We start from the raw sequence: 23,927 nt of genomic DNA, 5'->3' as shown, positions 1-23,927 counted from the left end.
CACCTCAGCCTCCCAAAGGCGCGGGATTACAGGCTGAGCCACCGAGCCCGGCTAATTGAGTTTTTGGAATCCCATTTACTCTTCCAGGTTCTGGAAAGATATTTTCAAGTTAATTACCATTTTTAGTGGTTACCAAAAACACTTAGGTAAAAATTATATATATCCTCTTCTCAAATAACAAGGACCTCAGAAACCATGTAACTTTGATTATCTTCCTTCTATTGTACATGTTATTGTGTCCACTATTTTGGCTCCATTTTGTATATTTTTTACTCTCAAATCACACATTACTATTTTAAGCCACACACACACACACACACACACACACACACACACACACACACACACACACTTTTTGAGTTGGAGTCTCACGCTGTCTTCCAGGCTGGAATGCAGGAGTGCAGTGCCACACTCATAGCCACTGCAGCCTTGACCTGCTGGGCTCAGGTGATCCTTCTGCCTCAGCCTTCCAAATAGCTGGGATTACAGGCATGAGCCACCATGCCTGGCTTAGCAGTCACAATATTTTGTTCACATATTCTCATTGGTTTATCATTTTTTCACCTTTATTTCTTTTGTGTATCTTAGTCCTTGCTCCTAAAGAATATCTTTTAAAAAGTCTTTTAGTGAGGTATATTGCATTTTTGTTTGTTTCAAAAGGTCTTTATCTTACCCTTGATCTTGAAAGATATTTGGGTATAGAATTCTAAGCTGAATGGTTCATTTCTCTAAGTACTTTAAAGATAATAGTCCACATATGTTTTGGCTTCCATTGTTGTTGTTGGTAAGTCCACTGTAGACCAATTACTTTTCCTTTGTTGGTAATATGCCTTATCTCTGGGTGACCTTAAGATCTTTATATTTGGATTTTAACAACTTCATTATGCTTTTTCTATCAATAAGGATTCAACTGCAGATAACAGAAACAACTCGATTTTAAGCAGAAAAGAACTTAAGTTTCAAGTTCAATAGAAGTGCTAAATGAGTGAGATATGGGTTCTTCAAGAATGACTAATGAACACTAACACAGCAAAATCTTGCTAAAGAAACTTTTCTCCTAGTAAAGGAACCTCTTTGATGGTCCGAGCTCTGTGTGTGTGTGTGTGTGTGTGTGTGTGCGCGCGTGTGCGCGCGCACGGGCGCTGATGGGAAAACACTTCCAACTGCTCATCTTAAACATGCCAAAAACTCCGCCTTCTGTCTACTTTGCAGCTATTCAAACATAGGCTCTTATGTTTCTACAGGAAACTGGAGAATTGAGAAGCCTCTAGGTCAACTGCTGCATCCAGCATCATACTACCTTGGTATAATTCACAGATCAGAAAGCTGTCATCACACCTGTTTGTTCCAGAGTCATGATACATATCTTAGATTCACACCAGTAAATGGATACCTTCCATACTGCCACTTTTCTCCCTCACTTAATTTTGTTCTGAATTTAAGTCTCATGTGAATACATGTGGTTGGCATAACTTGAATGCTATCTGGAATCTTACCTGCAAAGGAAATATGGGAAATAAGGCTTTTAACTTTTTAGCAGCCACAATACAGGAAGTCCCACTAGGAAGAGGTTGAAACAATGCTAATCTAGCACATCTGTCACATCTAAAAAAGATTTCTTTTTAGTTATTCTGTTGGCACTTGTTCTTGAAGACAAGGAGTCATGTCTTCTATCAATTCTAGAAGATTCTCACCTATTATCTCTTTAAATATCTCTTCTTCCCCTATTTTTGCTATACTCTCCTTTTGGAAATGTAATTACATGTGCTATTTATCTGTGTTGTTTTCTAGCTTCTTTCTTTTTGTTTTTGAGTTGACCTCTCACTCTGTTGCCCAGACTAGAGTGCAGTGGCCACTCCTGGCCACTGCAGCCTCGACCTGCTGGGCTCCAACGATCCTTCCGCCTCAGCCTTCCGAGTAGCTGGAATTACAGGCGTGTGCAACCACACCCGGCTGATTTTTTGATTTATTGTACAGATGAGGTCTTGCCAAGTTGCCCAGACAGGTCTCGAACCCGCGGGCTCAGGCAATCCACTCACCTCAGCCTCCCAAAGCACAGGATTACAGGCTGAGCCACCGAGCCCTGCTTCTAGCTTATTTCTTTAGACTCATCTTCCAATTCATTCGTTCTTTCTTTAGCTGTGACAACTTGTTTTTGACTTATTCACAGAGTTTTTATTCAATGATTTTATTTATTTTTATCTTTATTTTTTTTGAGTTGGAATCTCACTCGGTCGCCCTGACTGGAGTGCAGTGGCATGCTCCCAGCCACCGCAGCCTCAACCTGCTGGGCTCTGGCGATCCTGCTGCCTCAGTCTTCCAAGTAGCCAGAACTACAGGCGTGCGCTACCATGCTTGGCTAATTTTTTTGATTTATTGTAGAGATGAGGTCTCACCAAGTTGTCCACGTGGGTCTCGAATCCACAGGCTCAGGCAATCTACTCCCCTCGGCCTCCCAAAATGCTGGAATTACAGGCTGAGCCACCAAGCATGGCTCAATGATTTTATTTTTAATGTCAGAAGTTATTTTATTCTTTTTCATATCTTGATATTTAGTTTTTTGTTTGTTTGTTTGTTTTGAGTTGGAGTCTCACTCTGTCGCCCAGACTGGAGTGCAGTGGCACGCTCTCGGCCACCGCTGCCTTGACCTGCTGGCCTCCGGCGATCCTTCCAAGTAGCTAGAACTACAGGCGTGTGCTACCATGCCCAGCTAATTTCTGATTTACTGTAGAGATGAGGTCTTGCCAAGTTGCCCAGGCGGGTCTCGAACCTGCGGGCTCAGGCAGTCCACTCACCTCAGCCTCCCAAAGCGTGGGATTACAAACTGAGTCACCGAGTCCGGCTGATACGTAGTTTTTTAATAATCTCCTGTGGCTTGGTCTCATTTTAATTTTTTCCTTTAGTTCATTAAACATTTTCTAAATAGTCATTTTCCAGCATCTGATTTGAGGAGGTTATTTTTGTTGTTTTCTGTTTCTCCTGACTTTTGGTCACAGTGGCTTATTTCTTACCAAGGTTTGGAATTACTAATTAGGTGTACATGTTTGATCTCTATTTGCAGAAGTCCTAAGGGGCCTATAAGAGTATATTTCTTCACAAATTCTCAGGAAAGTAATTTTTCCTACCTAACGCTGAAGCTGAAAGACAAGCTGTCTTGTCAACTCCTACTGGAGTGCAGCCCTTCACTAACAGTATGTACCTCTTTGATGGTCCTGGCTTTATGTGTATATGTATGTGTTTGTGTGGTCACAGGGAAGCAGTTCCAACTGCCCATCTTAAACATGCCCAAAACTTTGCTTTTGATCTACTTTGAGGATATTCAAACATAATGCTCTGGTTTCCTTCAAATGCTTTGAAGTTGACTTTTATCTAAACACTAATTTATCACTCAAGTTTGCAGCTCCTTCTTTGGATTTAATGCTTTGGAATTTTCTTTATGTTCTTTCCAGCTCAGCTAGGCATTTAAAAGATGTTTGTTGTATTATATTCAGAATTTCTAGGTGTTTTGTTACAGGAGGAATTTGCAGATGTTTCATTAGACACATTAAAAGAAACAGAGGCTTTAGAGTTTCACTTTGATTTTAAATACCTTTAAGGGTAACCACTGTCTTGGGTTTGAGGGATTACCAAGGTAATTAAGACTTTAAGAAGCTCACAGTCTAGCTGAGCAGAAAGATAAGTAAACGATGAACAATGTTATATAAAACTATCACCGAATGGAGATATAAGAAAGAAGCTGCAGCAAGGCAGATGAAATAAAGATGTTTTTGTTCCATGGGATTGCCCCTGTTAAGTACTTTTTAAAGTTCTGTTATTTGTGTTTCTACAAGTACTGGTATCCTGTCTGTCAGACTTGATTTAAGTTAAGGAGTATGTTTTATGCTTCTCTACATTTACCTAAAGGACCAAAATTTAAAACAGAATACACTGACTGGGTTTTCTGCTTCTGGGGCGATAAAATAAATATATTTTCCCCTATTTTTTCCACTAAGTGCAACTAAAAATGCAGGGTATCATATGTAAACTAAAGAAGATTCTGCAAGGTGGAGAGAAGCTGGCAGACTCCTACTACAATATAAATGATGTCCTTATAAGAAGACAACCATATGAAGACACAGAGACATGGGGAGGATGCTGTGTGACAACAAAGGTGGAGATTGAAATAATGCAGGTGACAGTGAAGGAAATTCCAAAGATTGCCATCAAATCATCAGAAGCTAGGAAGAAATGTAAGAAAGGATTCTCTTGTTATCTCAGAAAGAGCATGGCCCTGAGATACTTTAATTTTGGATTTCTAGCTTTCAGAACTGTAAGATAATAAATTTTAGTCATTTAAAGTCACTTAGTTTTTTGTACTTTGCTATGGTGGCCCTAGAAAACAAACACAGATACAAGAAAGGTATATCCAATGTAATGCTGAGAGCAACCACTTAAAAAAGCCAATACAAAGAGAACACAAAGACGACAAATATACCTAAATGGAATTCTAAAGAATTGCTTTTCCCCATCCCCTCTCCCCTAAAGAATTTTAAAATATTTACAGGAAGGTATAAAAAATAAAAGAGAAGCAAAAAACCAGAGAGAACAAACAGAAACAAAAAATAAAATGGCAGATTTAAGCCCTAATATGAGGAGGAAATCCCAAAAAACCTGGAATTTATTGATAAAAAATTGTGGGTTTATTTTTACGTGTTTAAACTTCAGTCACCTTCAAAGTACTTTCTGACGCAATACACCTATTGAGACACTTTTCCCACTGCTCAAAACAGTTGTCAATTTGGATGTTTTTTAGTGTTTCTGCCATTTTTTATTTCACCTCTTCCACACCAGCAAAATGTTTCCCTTTGAGGATTTCTTCATCCAGGGAAACAAAAAAAAGTTATTTGGGGTGAAATCGGGCAAATAGGGAAGGTGAGGCACAGGGGTCATACCATTTTTGGTAAATAAAACAACAACAACTGCTGAACAAACACCCAGCATGATGTGGGCAAGTGCACTTGTAAATCACCCATCATGAAATGGGCAAACACATGGAAAGACTCTCCAAAAATGATTCATTGAAACGGAATGCAGTCTCTCACAACAATGCTAGCTGGTACACTGATGCTGATGGGTTCCTAGAACACTTACCTAGTGGGGGAAGACTAAACTAAAAAGGGGCCCATCCTCCAAAAGATAATTCCAGTTTTTTTGGGGGGTGCCCCTTGTATGTTAACAACTACATTAATGTAAGTGACCTAAATATACCCATTAAAAGACTCTGAAAGAGTACATTAAAAAATATGACTCAACCATATGATGTTCAAAGGAACATCACATCTAAAAAACCGATATAAGCAGTTTGAAACTGAAAGGATGGAAAAAGATATATCATGCAAACATTATCAAAAGAAACCTGTGTTCATATGGCTATATTAATCAGATTAACCAGATTTCAGAGCAAGGACAATTACCAGAGATAGAGAAGGACATTACATAATAACAAGAGGGTTAATCCACCACAATGACATGGAATTTCTAAATGTCTATGCACCAAACAATAGAGCTGCAAAATATGTGAAACAAAACTGATAGAATGAAAGAGAAATACACAAATCCAAAATCATGTTTGGAGACTTCAACATTTTCTCCCAACAACTGATAGAACAACTAGATAGAAAATCAGCAATGATATAGCAGACCTCAAAACCACCATTGTACATTAAACAGCTAACTCAGTGGGCTTGGGTAGCACAAACACTGCATATTCCAAAGAATGGACTGGTTTTTGACTAGCTCCTGGGAGGTAAGTTCTGAATCCATGGAGTGTTCTGGCCAATAAGGCTATCTTTGTATACCTGACACTTTGGGCATTACCAGATAGTTTATACAAATAATATGATTTATACTGAACACCTATTTTTATTTGTCGAGGGTCCTGGGCCATGCTGTATCAGTTTGACTACTAGGTAATAAGCTGTAAACATGAAAATACCAAACTGTTGAGTTTTGTAAGTTCTTCTATCGAATCATCAGACATGAGGGTGGTCTTGGGGAACACTGACAAAACCATCAACCAACAGGATCATATACCAAGAGATCCTTAGCATAAATATCCGTGGTATAGCCTGATCTATAATATAAACATCAATGACTTTAAAAGAAGTGAAATTATACAGGGTGTGTTCTATGACCACAACAAAATTAAAATAGAAATCAAGAAGAATAACATAAAATCTCCAAACATTGACCCATTTCTCAATAACTCATGGGTCAAAGAGGGAGTCTCAGGGAATTTAAAAAAAACATTGAATGAGCCGGACTCGGTGTCTCAGCCTATAATCCCGCACCTTGGGAGGCTGAGGTGAGTGGATTGCCTTAGCCCGCGGGCTTGAGACCCGCCTGGGCAACTTGGTGAGACCTCATCTCTACAATAAATCAAAAAATTATCCGGGTGTGGTAGCATGTGCCTGTAGTTCCAGCTACTTGGAAGGTTGAGGTGGAAGGATCACCGGAGCCCAGCAGGTCGAGGCTGCGGTGGCCGGGAGCAGCCACTGCACTGCAGTCTGGGCAACAGAGTGAGACTCCAACTCAAAAAAAACCCCCCAAAACATTGAATGGAATTAAAATGAAAATACAACATATGAAAAGTTGTGGGACACAGCTAAAGCAGCACTGAGAAGGAAATTAACAACACTAAATGGTCACTAGGAAAAAGAAAGTCTAAAATAGAAAACCTAAGCTTCCACCCCAAAAAGTTTGAAAAAGAAATGCAAACCCACAGCAAGCAAAATAAATAAAGGAAAAAAAAAAAAAGCAGAAGTCAGTGAAACTAAAAAATAGTGTGTATCAAATAGAAATCTGGTTTTAAAAAGATCATTAAGGTTTGAGACACTTCTAGCAAGGAGGACCAAAAAAAAAAGAAGAAAGAAAGAAGACTAACACATTACCAATATTAGACTATTAGGAATGAAACAGATTACTACCATAGGCCCTGATCATGTCAAAAGGAAAACAAGGGAATATCTTGACAAACTCTACACATATACATTTTGACAAGATGAGAGGAACCAATACTTCAAAAAACACAAACTACCCATATAAAACTGATTAATTGAATAGCCTCATGACAATTAAGGTGTTTAATTCATAATTTTAAAATGCCTCCTTCAAAAAAAAACCAAAACAGCTCTCCAGGCCCAAATGGTTTTCATTAGAGAATTCTATTAAACATTTAAGAAACTGACACTAATTCTATAAAATTTATTCTATTAAATAGAAGGAGAGGAACATTTCTCATTCATTTAAAACAATTTATAATACCCTGATGCCAAAAACCAGGAAAAGATAGGACAAAAAAAAAAAAACTACAAACCAATATCCTTCATGAATATAGATACAAGATCCTTAACAAAATATTAACAAGTAGAATTCAGAATATATAAAAAGAATTATACACCAAAGCTAAGTAATGTTTAGATGGCAAGGTTAGTTCAATACCTGAAAATATAATCAGCTTTATTAAAAGACTACAGAATAAAATAATATGGATCAAATCAACCAATACAGAAAAAGCATTTGACAAAATTCAACATTCATTTATGATAAAAAAAAATTATGATAAAAATAGAGAATAGAGGATATAGTGTGTCTCCCCTGAAATTCATATGTTGAGGTCCTAACTTCCCCCCCAGTACCTCAGAATGTGACTTTATTTAGAGATGGAATCTTTAAAGAGATTAATTAAATTAAAATAGAGTCATTAGGGAAAGCCAATATAACAGGTGTCCTTTATCAGAAAAGAAGAATAAGACACACAGTCAGAGAGACACCAGACACACATGCACAGGAAAAAAAAAACATGCGAGAACACAAGACAAAGTGGCCACCTGCAACCTAAGAAGAAGGGATGAAGAAACTAAACCTGACAACACCTTGATCTTGGGCTTTTAGCCTCTAGAGGTGTGAGAAAATAAATTTCTGTTGTTTAAGCCATCTAATTTATGATATTTTATTATGTCAATTCTAGCAAACTAATACAGATGGCAACTTCCTCAATCTGATAAAGAATACCTATGAAAATCATATGGCAAAGACTGTTTTTCCTCTAAAATTGGAAACAAGACAAGGATATCTGTTCTCATCACTCTTAATTCAATATAGTCTTCGAGTTCTACTCAGGGCAATAAGGCAAAAAGGAAATAAAAAGCACACGCATTATAAAGGAGGATATAAACTATTTCTATTTGTAACAAATCTCAAGAAATCTACACAAATCTCCTCCTAGAACTTACTTTAGCAAGGTGGCAGAATAAAGGATAAATATTAAAAAATCAAATGTATATTTATAAAATAGCAGTGAATATGTGGACTTAAAATTTAAAAATATAATATCATTTACACTTGCTTAAAAATTGAAAACTAAAAAATGCTGATGAAATAATTAATGAGGATCTAAATAAGATAAATAAGACACACTGTGTTCATGGACTAGAAGTTTCAACATAGTAAAGTTGTCTACTCTGCAAATTGATATGTATGTTTAATATAATTCCTATCAAAATCTCAACAAGATTTTAAATTTATACAATATTATTCTAAAATTTATGTAAAAAAGCAAAGAATGCTGAATAGCTAAAACAATTTTGAAAAAGAAGAATGAAGTGGGAGGAATCAGTCTGTATAATTTGAAGACTCACTATATAGCAAAGGTAATCTAGACTATGTGGTATTGGTGGAAGGACAGATGTATCAATCAATGGAACAAAATAGAGACCCCAGAAATAGACCCACACAGATATACCCAAGTAGTTTTTGACAAAGGTGCAAAAGCAATTCAATGGAGAAAGGAGAGTCTTTTCAACCCAATTGTCCTAGAGCAGCTGGACATCCATAGGTAAACAATAGAACCTCACCCTAAGCCTCACACCACACACAAGACACTCAAATGTCAAATACGACTATACAATCTTTTAGAAAAAAGTATAGGAAAACATCTTTGGGATCTACAACTAGGTCTAGAGTTCTTAGACTTGACACCAAAAGCACAAGTTCTTAGACTTGACACCAAAAGTCATAAAAGGAAAGTTGATAAATTTGACCTCATTGCAATTAAAAACACTTGCTTACTGAAAGAGAAGACGGAAAGATAAGGTACAGACTGGGAGAAAATATTTGCAAATCAGGTATTTGACAAAAAACTAGAATCTCAAAGGTCCTAACTGTAAAATACTAGAAACTATCCTGGTTATCTGTTGTAAAGATAGAGAAAACGGGCAAAGACAAACAGATATTTCAACAAAAATTTCTTCATATGAATGAAGGTATGTTCAACATCATTAGCCATGATGGGAAATACAAATGAAAAAAACCAGATATTAGTACAAACCTATCAAAATGGCTAAAATAAAAATCAGTGACAACACCAAATGCTGGCGAGAATGCAGAGAAACTGGATCACTCATACATTGCTGGTAGGAATGCAAAAATCGTAGTCACTCTGAAAAACAGCCCAGCAGTTTTGAGAGAAACACAAACTACTATACAACCTAGCAATTCCACTCTGGGCATTTATTCCAGAGAAATGAAAACTTTTGTTCACACAAAAACCTATATACAAATGTTCATAGCAGCTTTAATCATGGTTGCCAAAAATGGGAAGCAATTCAGATGTTATTGAATAGGTGAATGGTTAAATTTTGGTTCATTTAAACCATGAAAAACTACTCAGCAACAGAAAGGAATAAATATTGATGTACCAAATAACTTGGATTAACCTCCAGAGAATTATGCTGAGTTTAAAATCAATTCCAAAAGTTATATACTATATATGATTCCATTTATATACATTATTGAAATGACAAAATGCTAGAAATGAAGGACAGATTAAGTGATCACCGGGGTTGAGGACAGGGTGGTGAGGGAGGTGGAGCAGGAGGGAAGTAGGTTTTGCTATGAAAGGGCAACACAGGGAACTTTGTGGTGATGGAAATGCTTTGTATCCTGACTATTTTAATGTCAAATCCTGATATTACCAATGGAAGAAATTGATAAAGGGTACATGGGATTTCTCTGTTATTTCTTACAAATGCACACATTTTTACAATTATCTTAAAATTAAAAGTTTAATTAAAAAAGAAATAAAAGTGAACCTATAAATCATACTACTTAGTTTTTTTGTTTTTTTGTTTTTGTGGTTATACAATTTTATTTCTGTAAAATAATTCAGATGTTAAACACACATACAACACCACATGTATATGTATCTGCATATACATATGTGTATATATACAACTCAGTCCTGAGTTTCATACTAAACATAAGAATTTTAAAACCAGTTATTAAGAAACACAGTAACACGTGGAAGTTTAATATATGTTTTTCAATGTTTTAAGTGATATAGTATATTTTTAAAAATCTGAGCATATACAGTTTAAATTGCCAATCTCAGCTTATACTTAAAAAACATTAAAGTAAAATAACATCAGGTTTTTCTCTATCTAGAGAGATAGACTGTGTTCTGGTAAAATTATGGACTATGAATTCATTTATTTTGAGTTGGAGTCTCTCTGTCAACCAGGCTGGAGTACAAAGGCATATACACAGCCACTACAGCCACTACAGTGTACATATAGTACACACAGTCACTACAGCCTCAGCCTGTTAAGTTCAGGTGATCCTTCCACCTGAACATCTAAATAGCTAGAAATACAGGCATGTACCACCATGCTTGGCTAATTTATTGTACAGATGAGGTCTGGCCAATTGCCCAGGCTGTTTCAAAATCCTGGGCTCAGGCAATGCTCATGCCTCTGCCTCCCAACGTGCTAGGATTACTGCATAAGGCTTGAGCCTGACTTGGAGTATGAATTTCTACAGAATCACATTTGAAACCTCCCTAGGTAAGGAAATCATAGAGCAGAAAACAAAACATCTGTTCATAGTGTTCTTGGAATTTCAGAGTCCAATGACAAAGTCATCACTACTCTCACATATTTCCAACATGATGCAAAAAGAAAACCTAAAAAATAGTTTGTAAATAAATGAGCAGATATTTTCATGTGTCCCTAAAGCAACAGAAAAGCAGTATGATCAAGCAGTCCCTTATGAACCATTAAGAGAGCTGTGATTTTCACTGTAAACTTGAAGGAAAATCACCAAAGGAAAACAAGAGTTTCTGGAGAATTTCAGCACATGGAACAATAGATGTCCCTTTGTGACATCAAGAGAAAAAATCCCAGGCTCCTCAGGAACTATTTTCATAGGAGCAGACCACATTGCAAACCTCATTTCAAGCTCTGATCCCACCTTGTCCTGTGTCATCATCTTCATTCACTCCTACCTAACTGGGGGTCTGGCTAATGTGCTGTGTCTATAGGGCTCCTTACTTTGCTCCAGACAGTTGGGTCAAATTTGGCTTAGAGACAGCAAGACCCAGAAACAACAGAAGACTGTGGTTCTCTAACATCACCTTCTTGTACAAAATTTGTTGAGCAAAGTCTAGGCATTCCCACTCTTCTGGAGAGAAATCTATGGCCACATCTCTGAATGTCAATAGCCCCTGGGAACCAGCCATTTTTGCCTTTTACTCCTCATCCCTCTTCGGCATTTCTTTTCGGGTGAGATTATCTGGACAAGTCACATCAGTTCTCGGCTTATGGTTGTCCCAGCGTCTTCCCTACGAACTCTCTGAACCTGCACGTCACAGGGTGTAAAAGGCAAAAGCAAAGACAGGCGGTTCTCTCTGAGATGATCTAGCACTTACGTGGGTGCAGGATAAAAAAACCATAGTACTTAGTTTTTGACCACCTGTTTGTATGGCCAGGCTCTATTTAAGGTAATCTCATGAATATTAATTCTTATTTAATTTTCATGAACTCTTAAAGACTATGCCGATTTCCCAGATGCTCTTTTATGAAACACTAATTCTTTGTGACATTAATAGTCTTTTTTGAGAGTTGTTATGTTAGAGGAGTTCCCTAGTCAAGTAGGTTTGAAAAAGTTAAAAACAAATTTCTTTTTACTGTAGGATTTTTTCAAGGTTTAATATACTAATGAACACTATGCATTCAAAAGGAAGTAATCATACACAGCTTTCTTTAATTTTCTCTAATGTCTTTAATTTTGGAACTTTTGTTTTCACGTAATGACTATTAACAACTTGTCTGAAGAATTGGTATTCCTTATCATATAACATAATAAATGCTGGGTTATAGTTTTCTATCAACATCCCTGTGGAAGTGAAGTTTTATGTTATTTCAATTTAGACTACAGATTTACTGTTACAAGCCAAAATATATTTCAGTCATAGTGTAGATGATTCAAGCTACTTACCATGTAACAATATAAATAGACCGAAGTACTAATGTGAAGACCAACATTCCATACATGACCTAAATAGAAAAGGAAAATAAGTTAGTACAATCATTATTTTTTGGCAAAAGAAGTATATTTTGCTTACCAAAATAGCCCTCCCAATTAAATGTAAACATTTATTATCTTTCATTACATTTTAAATAACAGATTTTTAAAAAAAGTGTTAATTATATAATTAAGTCATGCTAACCTGAGGAAAAATTAAGAACCTGTCTATAAATAAACATTATCAAAAATCGACATCAATTTTAATTCTAAATGGAGCCATGAAATTTTAATATTTGCTGAAATGGGAACAAATGCTATAATTTTGCCTCATACTCCCTAGTTCCTTTCAGCAAATACAGGAAGTACGCTTCCCATTTTAAAACAGTATAAACCTGAACTCTTTTTTTTTTTTTTGGAGTTGGGCTCTCACTCTGTCACCCAGGCTGCAGTACACTGGCACAATCATGGCTTACTACAGCCTCAATTTCCTGGGTTCAGATGATCCTTCTGCCTCAGCCTGCAGAATAGCTGGGACTACAGGCAGGTGCCACCGGTGAATTTTTTGATTTTTTTTTTTGAGTCAGAGTCTCCCTCTGTTGTCCAGGCTGGAGTACAGTGGCATCAATCGTGGCTGGGCTCAGGTGATCCTTCCTCCTCAGCCTTCCAAGTAGCTGGATCTACAGGCATGCACCACCACACCTGGCTAATTTTTGGATTTACTGTATAGACTAGGTCTTGCCAAGTTGCCCAGGCTGGTCTCAAACTCCTTGGCTCAGGCAGTCCTCTCACCTTGGCCTCCCAAAGTGCTGGGATTTCAGGTCTGAGCCACTGCGCCCAATCAAATTTTCTTTTTTTGTAGAGATGAGGTCTCACCATGTTGCCCAGGTTGGTCTCACACTCCTGGGCTTAAGCAGACATCCTGCCCAGGCCTCCCAAAGTGCTCGGACTATCGGCCTGACCCAAAGTGCTGGAACTACCGGCCTGAGCCACTGCACCCAGTCAATAATTTTAAACCCGAAATCTTGTAAAATCTTCTCCTAAATGTCTCTGCATTCATATGCATCCTCCTCCTGCATTTTTTCTCTCATTCTAGTCTCCAAAGAAAGAGGTGCTCACTTCCTGACTAAAGTTAATCTATTCTCCTGTGTTCTTTATTCCTTATGCTCCCAATCTTTCTAGTGTTGGCCCTTTCTCTTCTGTATCAAGCATTGCATGGGTTTTACTACCTGGAAAACTGAACCAGTGAAATAATATTTTTTAAAGTGGGAAATATTAAATACAAAAATTTGCATAGAATCCACATGTACAGTTTAACAAATATTTACAAAGTCAATATTTGGGAAAGCATCACCCAGGTCAAGAAATGGATTCCTATTAGCTGCTTATGTCTTCCCAGTCCAACTCTCTCCCTTCCTGTTTAGAGGAAGCCACTCTCCTGACTTTTATAAGAAACATTTCTTCTTTTCTTCATATAGTTACTAACTTAAACTGTTCACTGAAATATGCATTTTTAAATAATACTAACATTGTTTTTGGATTACAATAGAATTTTGATTAAATTGAATTTTAAAATATAGCAATAGTATTATATGCAATTATGATTGTCTTGTCTTTTATGATTTAGTTGTGCTGTCATATATGAGGGAAGACCTCCAAAAACCTGGTATTTATAAAAAATTGTGTATTTATTCTTACATGCTTAAACTTGTCACCTTCACAGTACTCTCTGTCTGATGCAATACACCTACCGAGATGTTTTTTCCACTGCTCTAAACAGTTTTGAACTCATCAATTTTGATGTCTTTTTGCGCTTCTGCCATTTTTTTGTTTTACCTCTTCCACATTGGCAACACATTTCCTTTTGAGGACATTTTTCATCCAGGGAAACCAAAAAAAGTCACATGGGGTGAGATTGGGTGAATAGGGAAGGTGGGGCATGGGGTCATTTCGTTTTTGGTCAAAAACTGCTGAACACTTACTGCAGTGTGGGCAGGAGTGTTGTCATGGTGGAAGAACCAGTTTGCCACAACTCGGATGTTTCTTCCACCAATCATGATGCAACCTTCCTAAAACTTCCAGACAAAAATGTTGGTTGACCACCTGATCCAGAGGAACAAATTCCAAGTGTAGTATAAGGGGCCTGCCCTCCAAAAGATAATTCCATTTTGGGGGGGGGGATCCCCCTCATATAGCCATGGTTCATTCACTTTTAATGCTATAAACTACTTAATTGAATGAAAGTACTACAATTTATTTACTGTTCTTTTGTTGATTAACATTTTTGAGTTGTTTCCAGTTTTCATTGTTATAAACATTCTTATTCATATGTTATAACACACATGTATATAAGTTTCTCTAGGGTATGCACTTAGAAACACAATTGCTGGGTCAGAGAGTATATTTATTATCAAAATGACTAAAAAAGCCAAACTATTTTATAAAGTGGTTATACAATTTATACACCAACCAATGTGCATGAGTGTTTCTTTTGCTCTACATATTCATCATCACATGATATAGTTAGACTTTTAAATTTTTGCTGACTGATGTGGTTTTTAATATGTATTTCCCGGATTACATGTTGTATGTTAGATGTTTATTGGCCATTTGACATCCTATGTTATGAAGTATCCATTCAGATCTGTTTTCTATTCAGTTGTCTGTAATTTTCTTACCTTTTTAACTTCATTTTTTATTATAAATGAAAACATACAGTATATATTTATATCAAGCTTTTTACTCAAATATGCATATTTTACATATCTAGTCTATTGTTGTCGATATTAAGGTCTAATGTTTAGCTACATATAATAATCCTTGTTATAAACATCTTAATGTAAATTTTTGGTGTACATATTCAGAGATTCCCACTGGACCTATGGCTAGGAGTCAAATAGCTGGATCATAGAATTCACATAAGTCCAGTTTCAGTAGTTCATGCAAACTGTTTTACAAAGTGGTTTTATCAATCTATGCTTCCATCAGCAGTATATGAGGATTGCTCAATATCCTTGCTAGCTGGCACTTGGTAAAGTTTATTTATTTATTTTTTGAAGTTGGAACCTCACTCCGTTGCCCAGGCTGGAGTACAATAGCACGCTCATGGCCACCCCAGCATCAACCCCCTGGGCTCAGGTGATCCTTCCGCCTCAGCCTTCCAAGTAACCCGAACTACAGGCGCGCACTGCCACACCCGGCTAATTTTTTGATTTATTGTAGAAATGAAGTCTTGCCAGGTTGCCCAGGCTGGTGTGGACTCTGTGGGCTCAGGCAATCCCTTTACCTCGGCCTCCCAAAGTGCTGGAATTACAGGTTTGAGCCGCTGCGCCTGGCCAAGTTTCATTTTTTTTGAGTTGGAGTCTCACTGTCACCCAGACTGGAGTGCAGTGGCTGCTCCCAGCCACCACAGCCTCAACCTGCTGGGCTCCGGTGATCCTCCCGCCTCAGCCTTTTAAGTAGCTGGAACTACAGGCACACACTACGCCCGGCTAATATTTGATTTATTGTAGAGATGAGGTCTCGCCAAGCTGTCCAGGCGGGTCTTGAACCAGCGGGCTCAGGCAATCCACTCACCTCAGTCTCCCAAAGGTGCGGGATTACAGGCTGAGCCACCGAGACCGGCTTCATTTTTTAATTGTTTAAATTTTAGTCATTCTTTTGGGTACAAAGTGGTATTTCATTGCATTTTTAGTTTTCATTTTCCTGATCACTAATGAAATTAAGCACCTTTTTATATGTTTGCTGGCCATTTAGATACACTCTTGTGAAATATCTCTTAAAGTATCTTGTCTGTTTACTATTGGGTCTTCCATTTTATATTTCTAGGAAGTCTTTATACATACCAGCACTTGCTTGATTATATGTTGTGACTATCTCTATAGAATATGCTTTCACTCTTACTGGTGTTTTTTTTATGAACTCAGCTTCTTAAGATAAATGATTAGTGCTGTCTGTGTCTTGTAATAATGACATAGCTATCCATTTATTCTGGTATTTTAAAATGTCTCTAAATATGTTTTGTGATTTCTTTCATATCCAGATCTTTATACATTTGTTAGATTTAGTCCCAGGTACTTCATATTTTTGGGTGATATTGTAGGTGACATTAAAGAGATACTTTAGAAATGTCATTTTATGCTTGTTCTAAATAAATATAACTGCTTGTATACTGTTTTTATATCATGTGGCTTTACTTTTTAAAAACTCTTCCAATAACTTATCTGCAGATTCTTCAGATTGGCAACATACACAATTGTGAATACAGTTTTGCTTCATCCTTTATAATTCAATAATCTTTACTTTTTTTTTGTCTGAGTAGGCCAGCACCTCCAGAAATAGAACCATAATAACAGACATTGTTATCTCATGCCTAATCTAAAATGGGAAGCTATCAATGGTTCATCTAAAGTGTAATACTTGCTATAGGCTTTTAATGTTTTAAAATAAATTTTATCAGATAAAGAAGTCCCCTTCTATTTCTAGTTTGCCAAGAGATTTTTAAAAAATCACGAAGACATACTTTATCAAATACTTTTTCTACATTTTTAATTTTTTTATTTTTTTGAGTTGGAGTCTCACTCTGACACCCAGACTGGAGTGCAGTGGCCACGCCCGGCCACTGCAGCCTCGACCTGCTGGGTTCCGGCGATCCTCCTGCCTCAGCCTTCCAAGTAGCCAGAATTACAGGCATGTGCTACCATGCCCGGCTGATTTTTTGATTTACTGTAGAGATGAGGTCTCGCTGCCCAGGCGGGTCTTGAACCCACGGGCTCAGGCAATCCACTCACCTCAGCCTCCCAGAGGCGCGGGATTACAGGGCTTTTTTCTATATTTTAAAAAATAATTAAATAATTTATGTCCTTTAATCTTTTAATAAGTTTTTCTAATATTGGCTGATAGCCTAAACAACTTTATATCCCTATGACATATTAAACTTAATCATGACATTTTACACTACTTTTTGTAGATCTGGTTTTGCATATTTTGCTCAGGACTTCTGCCTGTAATTTTACCTCTTTCACAACTGTCTTTGTTGGAGTAAAGGTTTTGCTAGCCTCATGCATATCTTGGAGACCATCCCCGCTTTCTGTTCTTCTCACTATGAGTTTGTATAAAACTGGAATTATTTCTTCCTTTAATGTGTGATAGAACATTCTAGTGTAGTTGTATTTGTGGGAAGATTTCTCACTACTGTTTCCATTGCTTTTAATGATTATAGGACAATTCCTATAGGTTTTCTAGTCCTTAAGTTTCTATAAGCAACCATTTTTTTCATACTTACCTTCTGTCAGACATATCTGACTTCACTTATTTATTTAATTTTTTAATTTCAATAGCTTTGGGGATACAAATAGTTTTGGTCTGGGTTTTATGCGTATCCACCCCCCCACCTGTGCACACTCTCCAAGATAGGCGATTTTTTTGTCCCTCCACCTCCTGAGTCTCCAGTGTACTGGCGACTATGTCTTTGCATATCCTTAGCTTGGTTCCCATTTCTAAGTGAGAACACGTGGTATTTTGTTTTCTGTTCTTGATTAGTTCACTTAGGATGATGTTCTTCTATTCCATCCAAGTTGCTGTAAAATACATTATTTCTTTTAGATAGCTGAATAGTATTCCACTTTCATTATCCAGTGATCAGTTGATGTTTAGATTGATTCCACCTCTTTGCAATTGTGGATTGTGCTGCAATGAACATGCAGGTGCAGGTGTCTTTTTTATATAATGATCTCTGTTCCTTTGGGTAGATATCTAGTAGTGGGATTGCTGGATCATACGGTAGTTCTACTTCTAGTTGTTTGAGAAATTTTCATACCACTTTCCATAGAAGTTGTGCTAATTTACACTCCCATCAATAGTGCATAAGTATTCCCTTTTCTCTGCATCAGTGCCAGCATCTATTGTTTTTTGAGTTGTTAATAATGGCCACTGTGGTGGAATGTGGTATCTCATTGCAGTTTAATTTGCATTTCCCTGATGATAAGTGATGTTGAGCATTTTTTTTCATGTTTTTTGGCCATGTGTATATCTTCTTTTGAGATATCTGTCCATATTGTTTGCCCACTTTTTAATGGGGTTATTTGCTTTTTTCTTGCTGATTTGAGTTCTTTGCAGATCCTGGATATTAGTCCTTAGTCAGATGTATACTTTGCGAATATCTTCTTCTATTCTGTAGGTTGCCTATTTGCTCTGTTGATTATTTCTTTTGTTGCGTAGAAGTTTTTCAGTTTAATTAAGTCTTACTTGTTTATTTTTTATTTTGTTGCATTTGCTTTTGGGGTTTTAGCCATAGTGTCCAGAAGAGTTTTTCCTAGGTTTTCTTCTAGGACTTCTATGGTTTCAGGTCTGATATTTAAGTCTTTAATCCACTTTGAATTATTTTTCTTTTTTTTTTCTTTTTGAGACAGTGTCTCAGTCTGTTGCCCAGGCTGGAATGCAGGGAAGGTTCATGGTCACTGCAACCTTGACCTGCTGGGCTCAGGTGATCCTTCTCTGTCAGTCTTCCAAGTACCTGGTGCCATACGTATGTGCCACCATGCCCAGCTAATTTTTTTTTTTAAATGTAGAGACATGGTCTTGCCAAGTTGTCCAGGCTGGTCTTGAACCCTTGGGTTCAGGTGATCCTCTTGCCTCCACCTCCCAAAGAGCTGGGATTAGATGCCTGAGCCACTGTGCACAGCTGGGTAGATTTCTTTTTTTTTTTTTTTTTTTGAGTTGGAGTCTCACTCTGTCACCTAGACTGGAGTGCAGTGGCCTCTCCCAGCCACCGCAGCCTTGATCTGCTGGGCTCCGGTGATCCTTCCGCCTCAGCCTTCCAAGTAGTTGGAACTACAGACACGTGCCACCATGCCCAGCTAATTTTTGCTTTATTGTAGAGATGAGGTCTTGCCAAGTTGCCCACGTGGGTCATGAAGGTAGATTTATTTCTGATCCATTGTTCCACTGGCCTATATGGAACTAGTCTGCATTGATTTGTCCTCATGCCAGTACCATAGTGCTTTAATTACTTTCGCATGGCATATATTTTGAAATCAGGAAGTATGATGCCTCCAGCTTTGTTCTCCACAAGATTGGCTTGGTTATTTATGCCCTTTTGTGGTTCCATATGAATGTTAAAAATTTTTTTTCCTATTTCTGTAAAAATGTCTTTGGAATTTTTATTGGGATTGCATTGAATCTATGGCTTATTTTGGGAAGGACATTTCAACAATATTAAGTCTTCCAATCCACTAACACAGAAAGTCTATTTGTTCGTATATTGTTTAATTTATTCCACCAATGTTTTATAGCTTTTCATATATACATCTTTTTCCTCCTTAGTTAAGTGTATTCCTACTTAATTCTTTTTGAAATTGTTTTCCTAATTTCCTTTTTAGATAGCTTGTTGTTAGTGTATAGAAATGCAATTGATTTTTGTATGCTGATTTGGTATCCACCAGCTTTACATAGTTGATTTATTAGTTCTAAGGATTATTTTGTGATCTTTAGAATTTTCACATATTAGATCATATCGCCTGCAAACAAAAACAATTTTACTTCTTCCTTTCTAATATGGATGCCTTTTATTTTTTTTCTTCCTTAACTGCTCTATCTAGGACTTCTAGGATTATGTTGAATAGAAGTGGTGAGAATGGACATATTTGCCTTGTTCATGATCTTAGAAAAATAGCTGTTATTTCTAACCATTGAGTGTGATGTTAGCTGTGGGTTTTTTATATATGGTATTTATTATTTTGAAGTGATTTCCTTCTATCTAGTTTTTGAGTGTTTTTATCATGAAAGGGTATTGAATTTTATCAAGTACTTTTTCTGCATATGAGCACTTTTTCTACATTTAAGATTTTAATCCTTTATTCTATTAATGTGATGTATTATATTGATTTTCATATGCTGAACTATCCTTGCATCTCAGATAAATCACAGTTGATCATGATGCATGATAATTTTTATGTATTGTTTAATTTGCTGGTACTTTGTTGAAGATTTTTGCATGTATGTTCATCAGGGTATTCGCCTGTAATTTTATTTTCTTATAGTATCTTCATCTACTTTTGGTATTAATTTTGGTCTTAAAAATTAGTCTGAAAGTGTTCCTTCCTCTTCAATTTTCTGGAATCATTTGAGAATGATTGGCATTAATTATTGAAATGTCTCACAGAATTTCCCATTGAAGTCATCTGTTCCTGGGCTTTTCTTTATAGAAAGGTTTTTGACTACTGTTCTCATTACTAGTTACAGGTCTCTTCTGACAGGTTGCATGTTTCTAGAAATTTGTCCATATTTTCTAGGCTATCCACTTTGTTGGCATTTAATTGTTCATAGTAGGCTCTTATAGTCATTTTTATTTCTGTAGCATCAGTTGCAATGTCTATTCCTTTATTTCTGATAGTATTTGAATCTTTTTTTCTTAGTCTACCTAAGGGTTAGTCAATTTTATCTTTTCAACACATGAACTCTTAGTTTCATAGATTGTTTTCTATTTATTTCTTCTCTAATCTCTGTTATTTCTTTCTTTCTGTCAAATTTGGACTTCATTTGTTCTTCTGTTTCTAGTTCTTTTAGATGTACTGTTGGTTGTTTGAGTTCTTTCTTTGTTAATGGAGGCTTCTGTTGCTATGATCTTCCTTCTTAGTACTTTCTCTGCTGTACCCTGTAAATTTTAGCATGCTGTGTTTTTGTTTTCATTTTCATTTGTCTCAGGTATTTTCTGTTTTTGCTTTTATTTATGTACATATTTTTTAGAGACAAGGTCTCAGTCCATTGCCCATGTTGGAGTGCATTGGGGATCACAGTTCACTGCAGCCTCAGCCTCCTGAGTAGCTAGGGTTACAGCATGCACCACCATGCCCAGCTAATTTTTTTTGTTTTTTATAAGATGGGATCTCACTATGTTGCCCACACTGGGCTTGAACTCCTGATCCCAAGTGATCCTCTCACATTGCAAAAAGTATTGGGATTGTGGGTGTGAGCCATAGAGCTCAACCCTGTCTCAGGTATTTTCTAATTTAATTTTTTTCTTTTTGAATTTTTTATTTGACTCAGTGGTGGTTTGAGAATATGTTGTTTAATTTCCATATGCTTGTGAATTTTCCAATAGCAGAATTTTTTTTTCCAATAACAGAATTTTTCTTCTGTTAATGATTTTTAGTTCATTCCACTGTATTTGGAAAAGTTATTTGGTATGATTTCAATCTTTAAAAAATTTTTAAGACACGTTGTGACCTACTATGTGATCTATCCTGGAGAAAGATCTGTGCATGCTTGAGAAAAATGTTAAATATGCTGCTATTTAATAAAATATCCTATATATGTCTGTTAAGTCTGCTTGGTCTACAGAGCTGTTCAAGTTCTTAGTTTCCTTAATAATTTTTTTGTTTGGCTATCCTGCCCATTACTGAACATGGGATTGAAGTCTCCTACTACTGTATTGTATTGTATTGTTGTCTGACTCTCTTTTCATTTCTTGCTTTATATATTAGGTGCTCTGATGCTGAGTGCATATATATTTACAATTATTATATCATCCTGGTGAATTGACTCTTTTATCATTATATAATATCCTTCTTTGTCTTTTGGGATACTTTTTGACTTCATGTCTATTTTGTTTGTATAAGTACCCTGTTCTCTTTTGATTACCATTTGCATGGAATATCCTTTTCTATTCCTTCGCTTTCATTCTATGTAGGTCCTTGAATCTAAAATGGGTTTCCTATAGACAGCATATAATTGGGTTTGTTTTTTTATCTGATCACTCTATGGCTTCTGATTGGGAGTTTAGTCCTTTTACATTTAAAGTGATTATTGAAAGATTTATTATTGCCATTTTAAAAATTACTTTCTGTTTGTCTTGTAGTTCTTCTGTCTTTCTTTTCCTCTCTTCCTCTGTATTTTTTGACATTTTGTATTAATTTGCAGGTTTTTTTCTCTTTTTCTTTTGTGTAACATTTCTGTAGGTTTTTCTTTCTTGTTACTACGGGGTTAAATAAAATATCTTATAGTTATAACAGTTTGTCTTAAGCTGATAACAACATAAGTTCAACTGCATACAAAATATCTACCCTTTAACTTCTCCCATTCCCACCACTATATGATATTGTTGTCATGATTTACATGTATTCATGTTGTGTCTTTTGACATATATTTTAGTTATAGTTATTTTAAATATTTTATCTTTTAACTTTACTTTAGAATTAAAGGTGATTTACCCACCATCATTACAGTAATACAGTATTCGGTATTTTTAAAAATATAATTACCCCTACCAATGAGTTTCACACTTTCTTATCTTTTGTGTTGCTGTTTAGTGATCTCTCATTTCAACTTTAAAAATTTCTCTTAGCAGTTTTTTGTAAGGCAGGTCTAATGGTGATGAATTCCCTTAACTTTTGTCTGTCTGGAAGTCTTTATCTTTCCTTAATGTTTTTTTTTTTTTTTTTTTTTGAGTTGGGGTCTCACTGTGTTACCCAGGTTGGAGTGCAGTGGCACAATCATGGCTCATGTAGACTTGACCTCCTAGGCTCAAATGATCTTCCCACTTCAAACCACATCAGGCTAATTTTTAAATTTTTCTTTAGAAATGAGGTCTCACTATATTGCCTACGAGGTCTCAAACTCCTAAGCTCAAACGATCTTCCTGCCTTGGTCAATGTCTGGGATTATAGGTGTGAGCCACTATACCTAGCTTTTCTATAATTTTTGAAGAGGAGTTTTGCTGCATGTAGTATTCTTAGTTGGCATTTCCTCCCTCCCACCCCCATTCAGCACTTTGATTATGTCATCCCACTTCTTTCTTGCCTGCAAGGTTTCATTTGGAAAATCCATTGATAGTTTTATGAAGTTTCCCTTAAATATGACAAGTGCCTTTCTCTTGTTGTTTTCAAAATTCTCTTTGTCTTTGACTTTTGATGATTTGATTGTAATATGTCTTGGCATGAGTTTTTTTTGGGGTTCATCTTATTTGTTATGCTTTAGGTCTGGATCTTGGTTTATGTTTCCTTCTCTAGCATTTGGAAGTTTTTAGCCATGATTTCTTTGAATAAACTTTTGGGTTCTTTCTCTTTTCTCCTTCTATGACTCCCATAATGCATACATTGTTGACTTGATGATATCCCATAATTTCCTTAAGCTTTCTTCACTCTTTTTCATTCTTTTTACTCCTCTGACTGAATTATTTCCTGTGACCCGCTGAGTGCTGTTCTGTTCTTCAGCCTTACTGGTTTGCTGTTCACCACTCTAGTGAATTTTTTAGTTCAGCTATTGTCTTCTTCAGCTCCAGGATTTCTATTTGGTATTTTAAAATATCTAAGCCGGGCTAGGTGGCTCAACCAGTAATCTCACACTTTGGGAGGCTGAGGTGAGTGGATTGCCTGAGCCCATGGGTTTGAGACCCGCCTGGGCAACTTGACGAGACCTCATCTCTACAGTAAATCAAAAAAATTAGTCGGGCGTGGTAGCATGCGCTTGTAGTTCCAGCTACTTGGAAGGCTGAGCGGAAGGATCACCAGAGCCTAGCAGGTCGAGGCTGCGGTGGCCAGGAGTGTGCCACTGCACTCCAGTCTGGGTGACAGAGTGAGACTTCAACTAAA

General features: G+C 36.6%; 1 protein-coding gene across 2 annotated transcripts in view; it reads right to left on the bottom strand.

Annotated features, from left to right (window-relative positions):
• Positions 1–23,927, bottom strand: part of ACER3 (alkaline ceramidase 3) — a 115,969-nt gene that overhangs the window by 19,691 nt on the left and 72,351 nt on the right. For both annotated transcript variants that reach the window (XM_008064447.2, XM_021715745.1), the window contains one exon: positions 12,313–12,371. In XM_008064447.2, coding sequence (XP_008062638.1) covers positions 12,313–12,371 — 59 coding nt within the window. The remainder of the gene's footprint in view (positions 1–12,312; positions 12,372–23,927) is intronic.

Source organism: Carlito syrichta, unplaced genomic scaffold (assembly GCF_000164805.1).
Source record: "Carlito syrichta isolate Samal-C Ts95f unplaced genomic scaffold, Tarsius_syrichta-2.0.1 Scaffold307339, whole genome shotgun sequence".
Lineage (NCBI taxonomy): Eukaryota > Metazoa > Chordata > Mammalia > Primates > Tarsiidae > Carlito > Carlito syrichta.
This window is presented reverse-complemented; position numbering and strand designations above follow the sequence as displayed.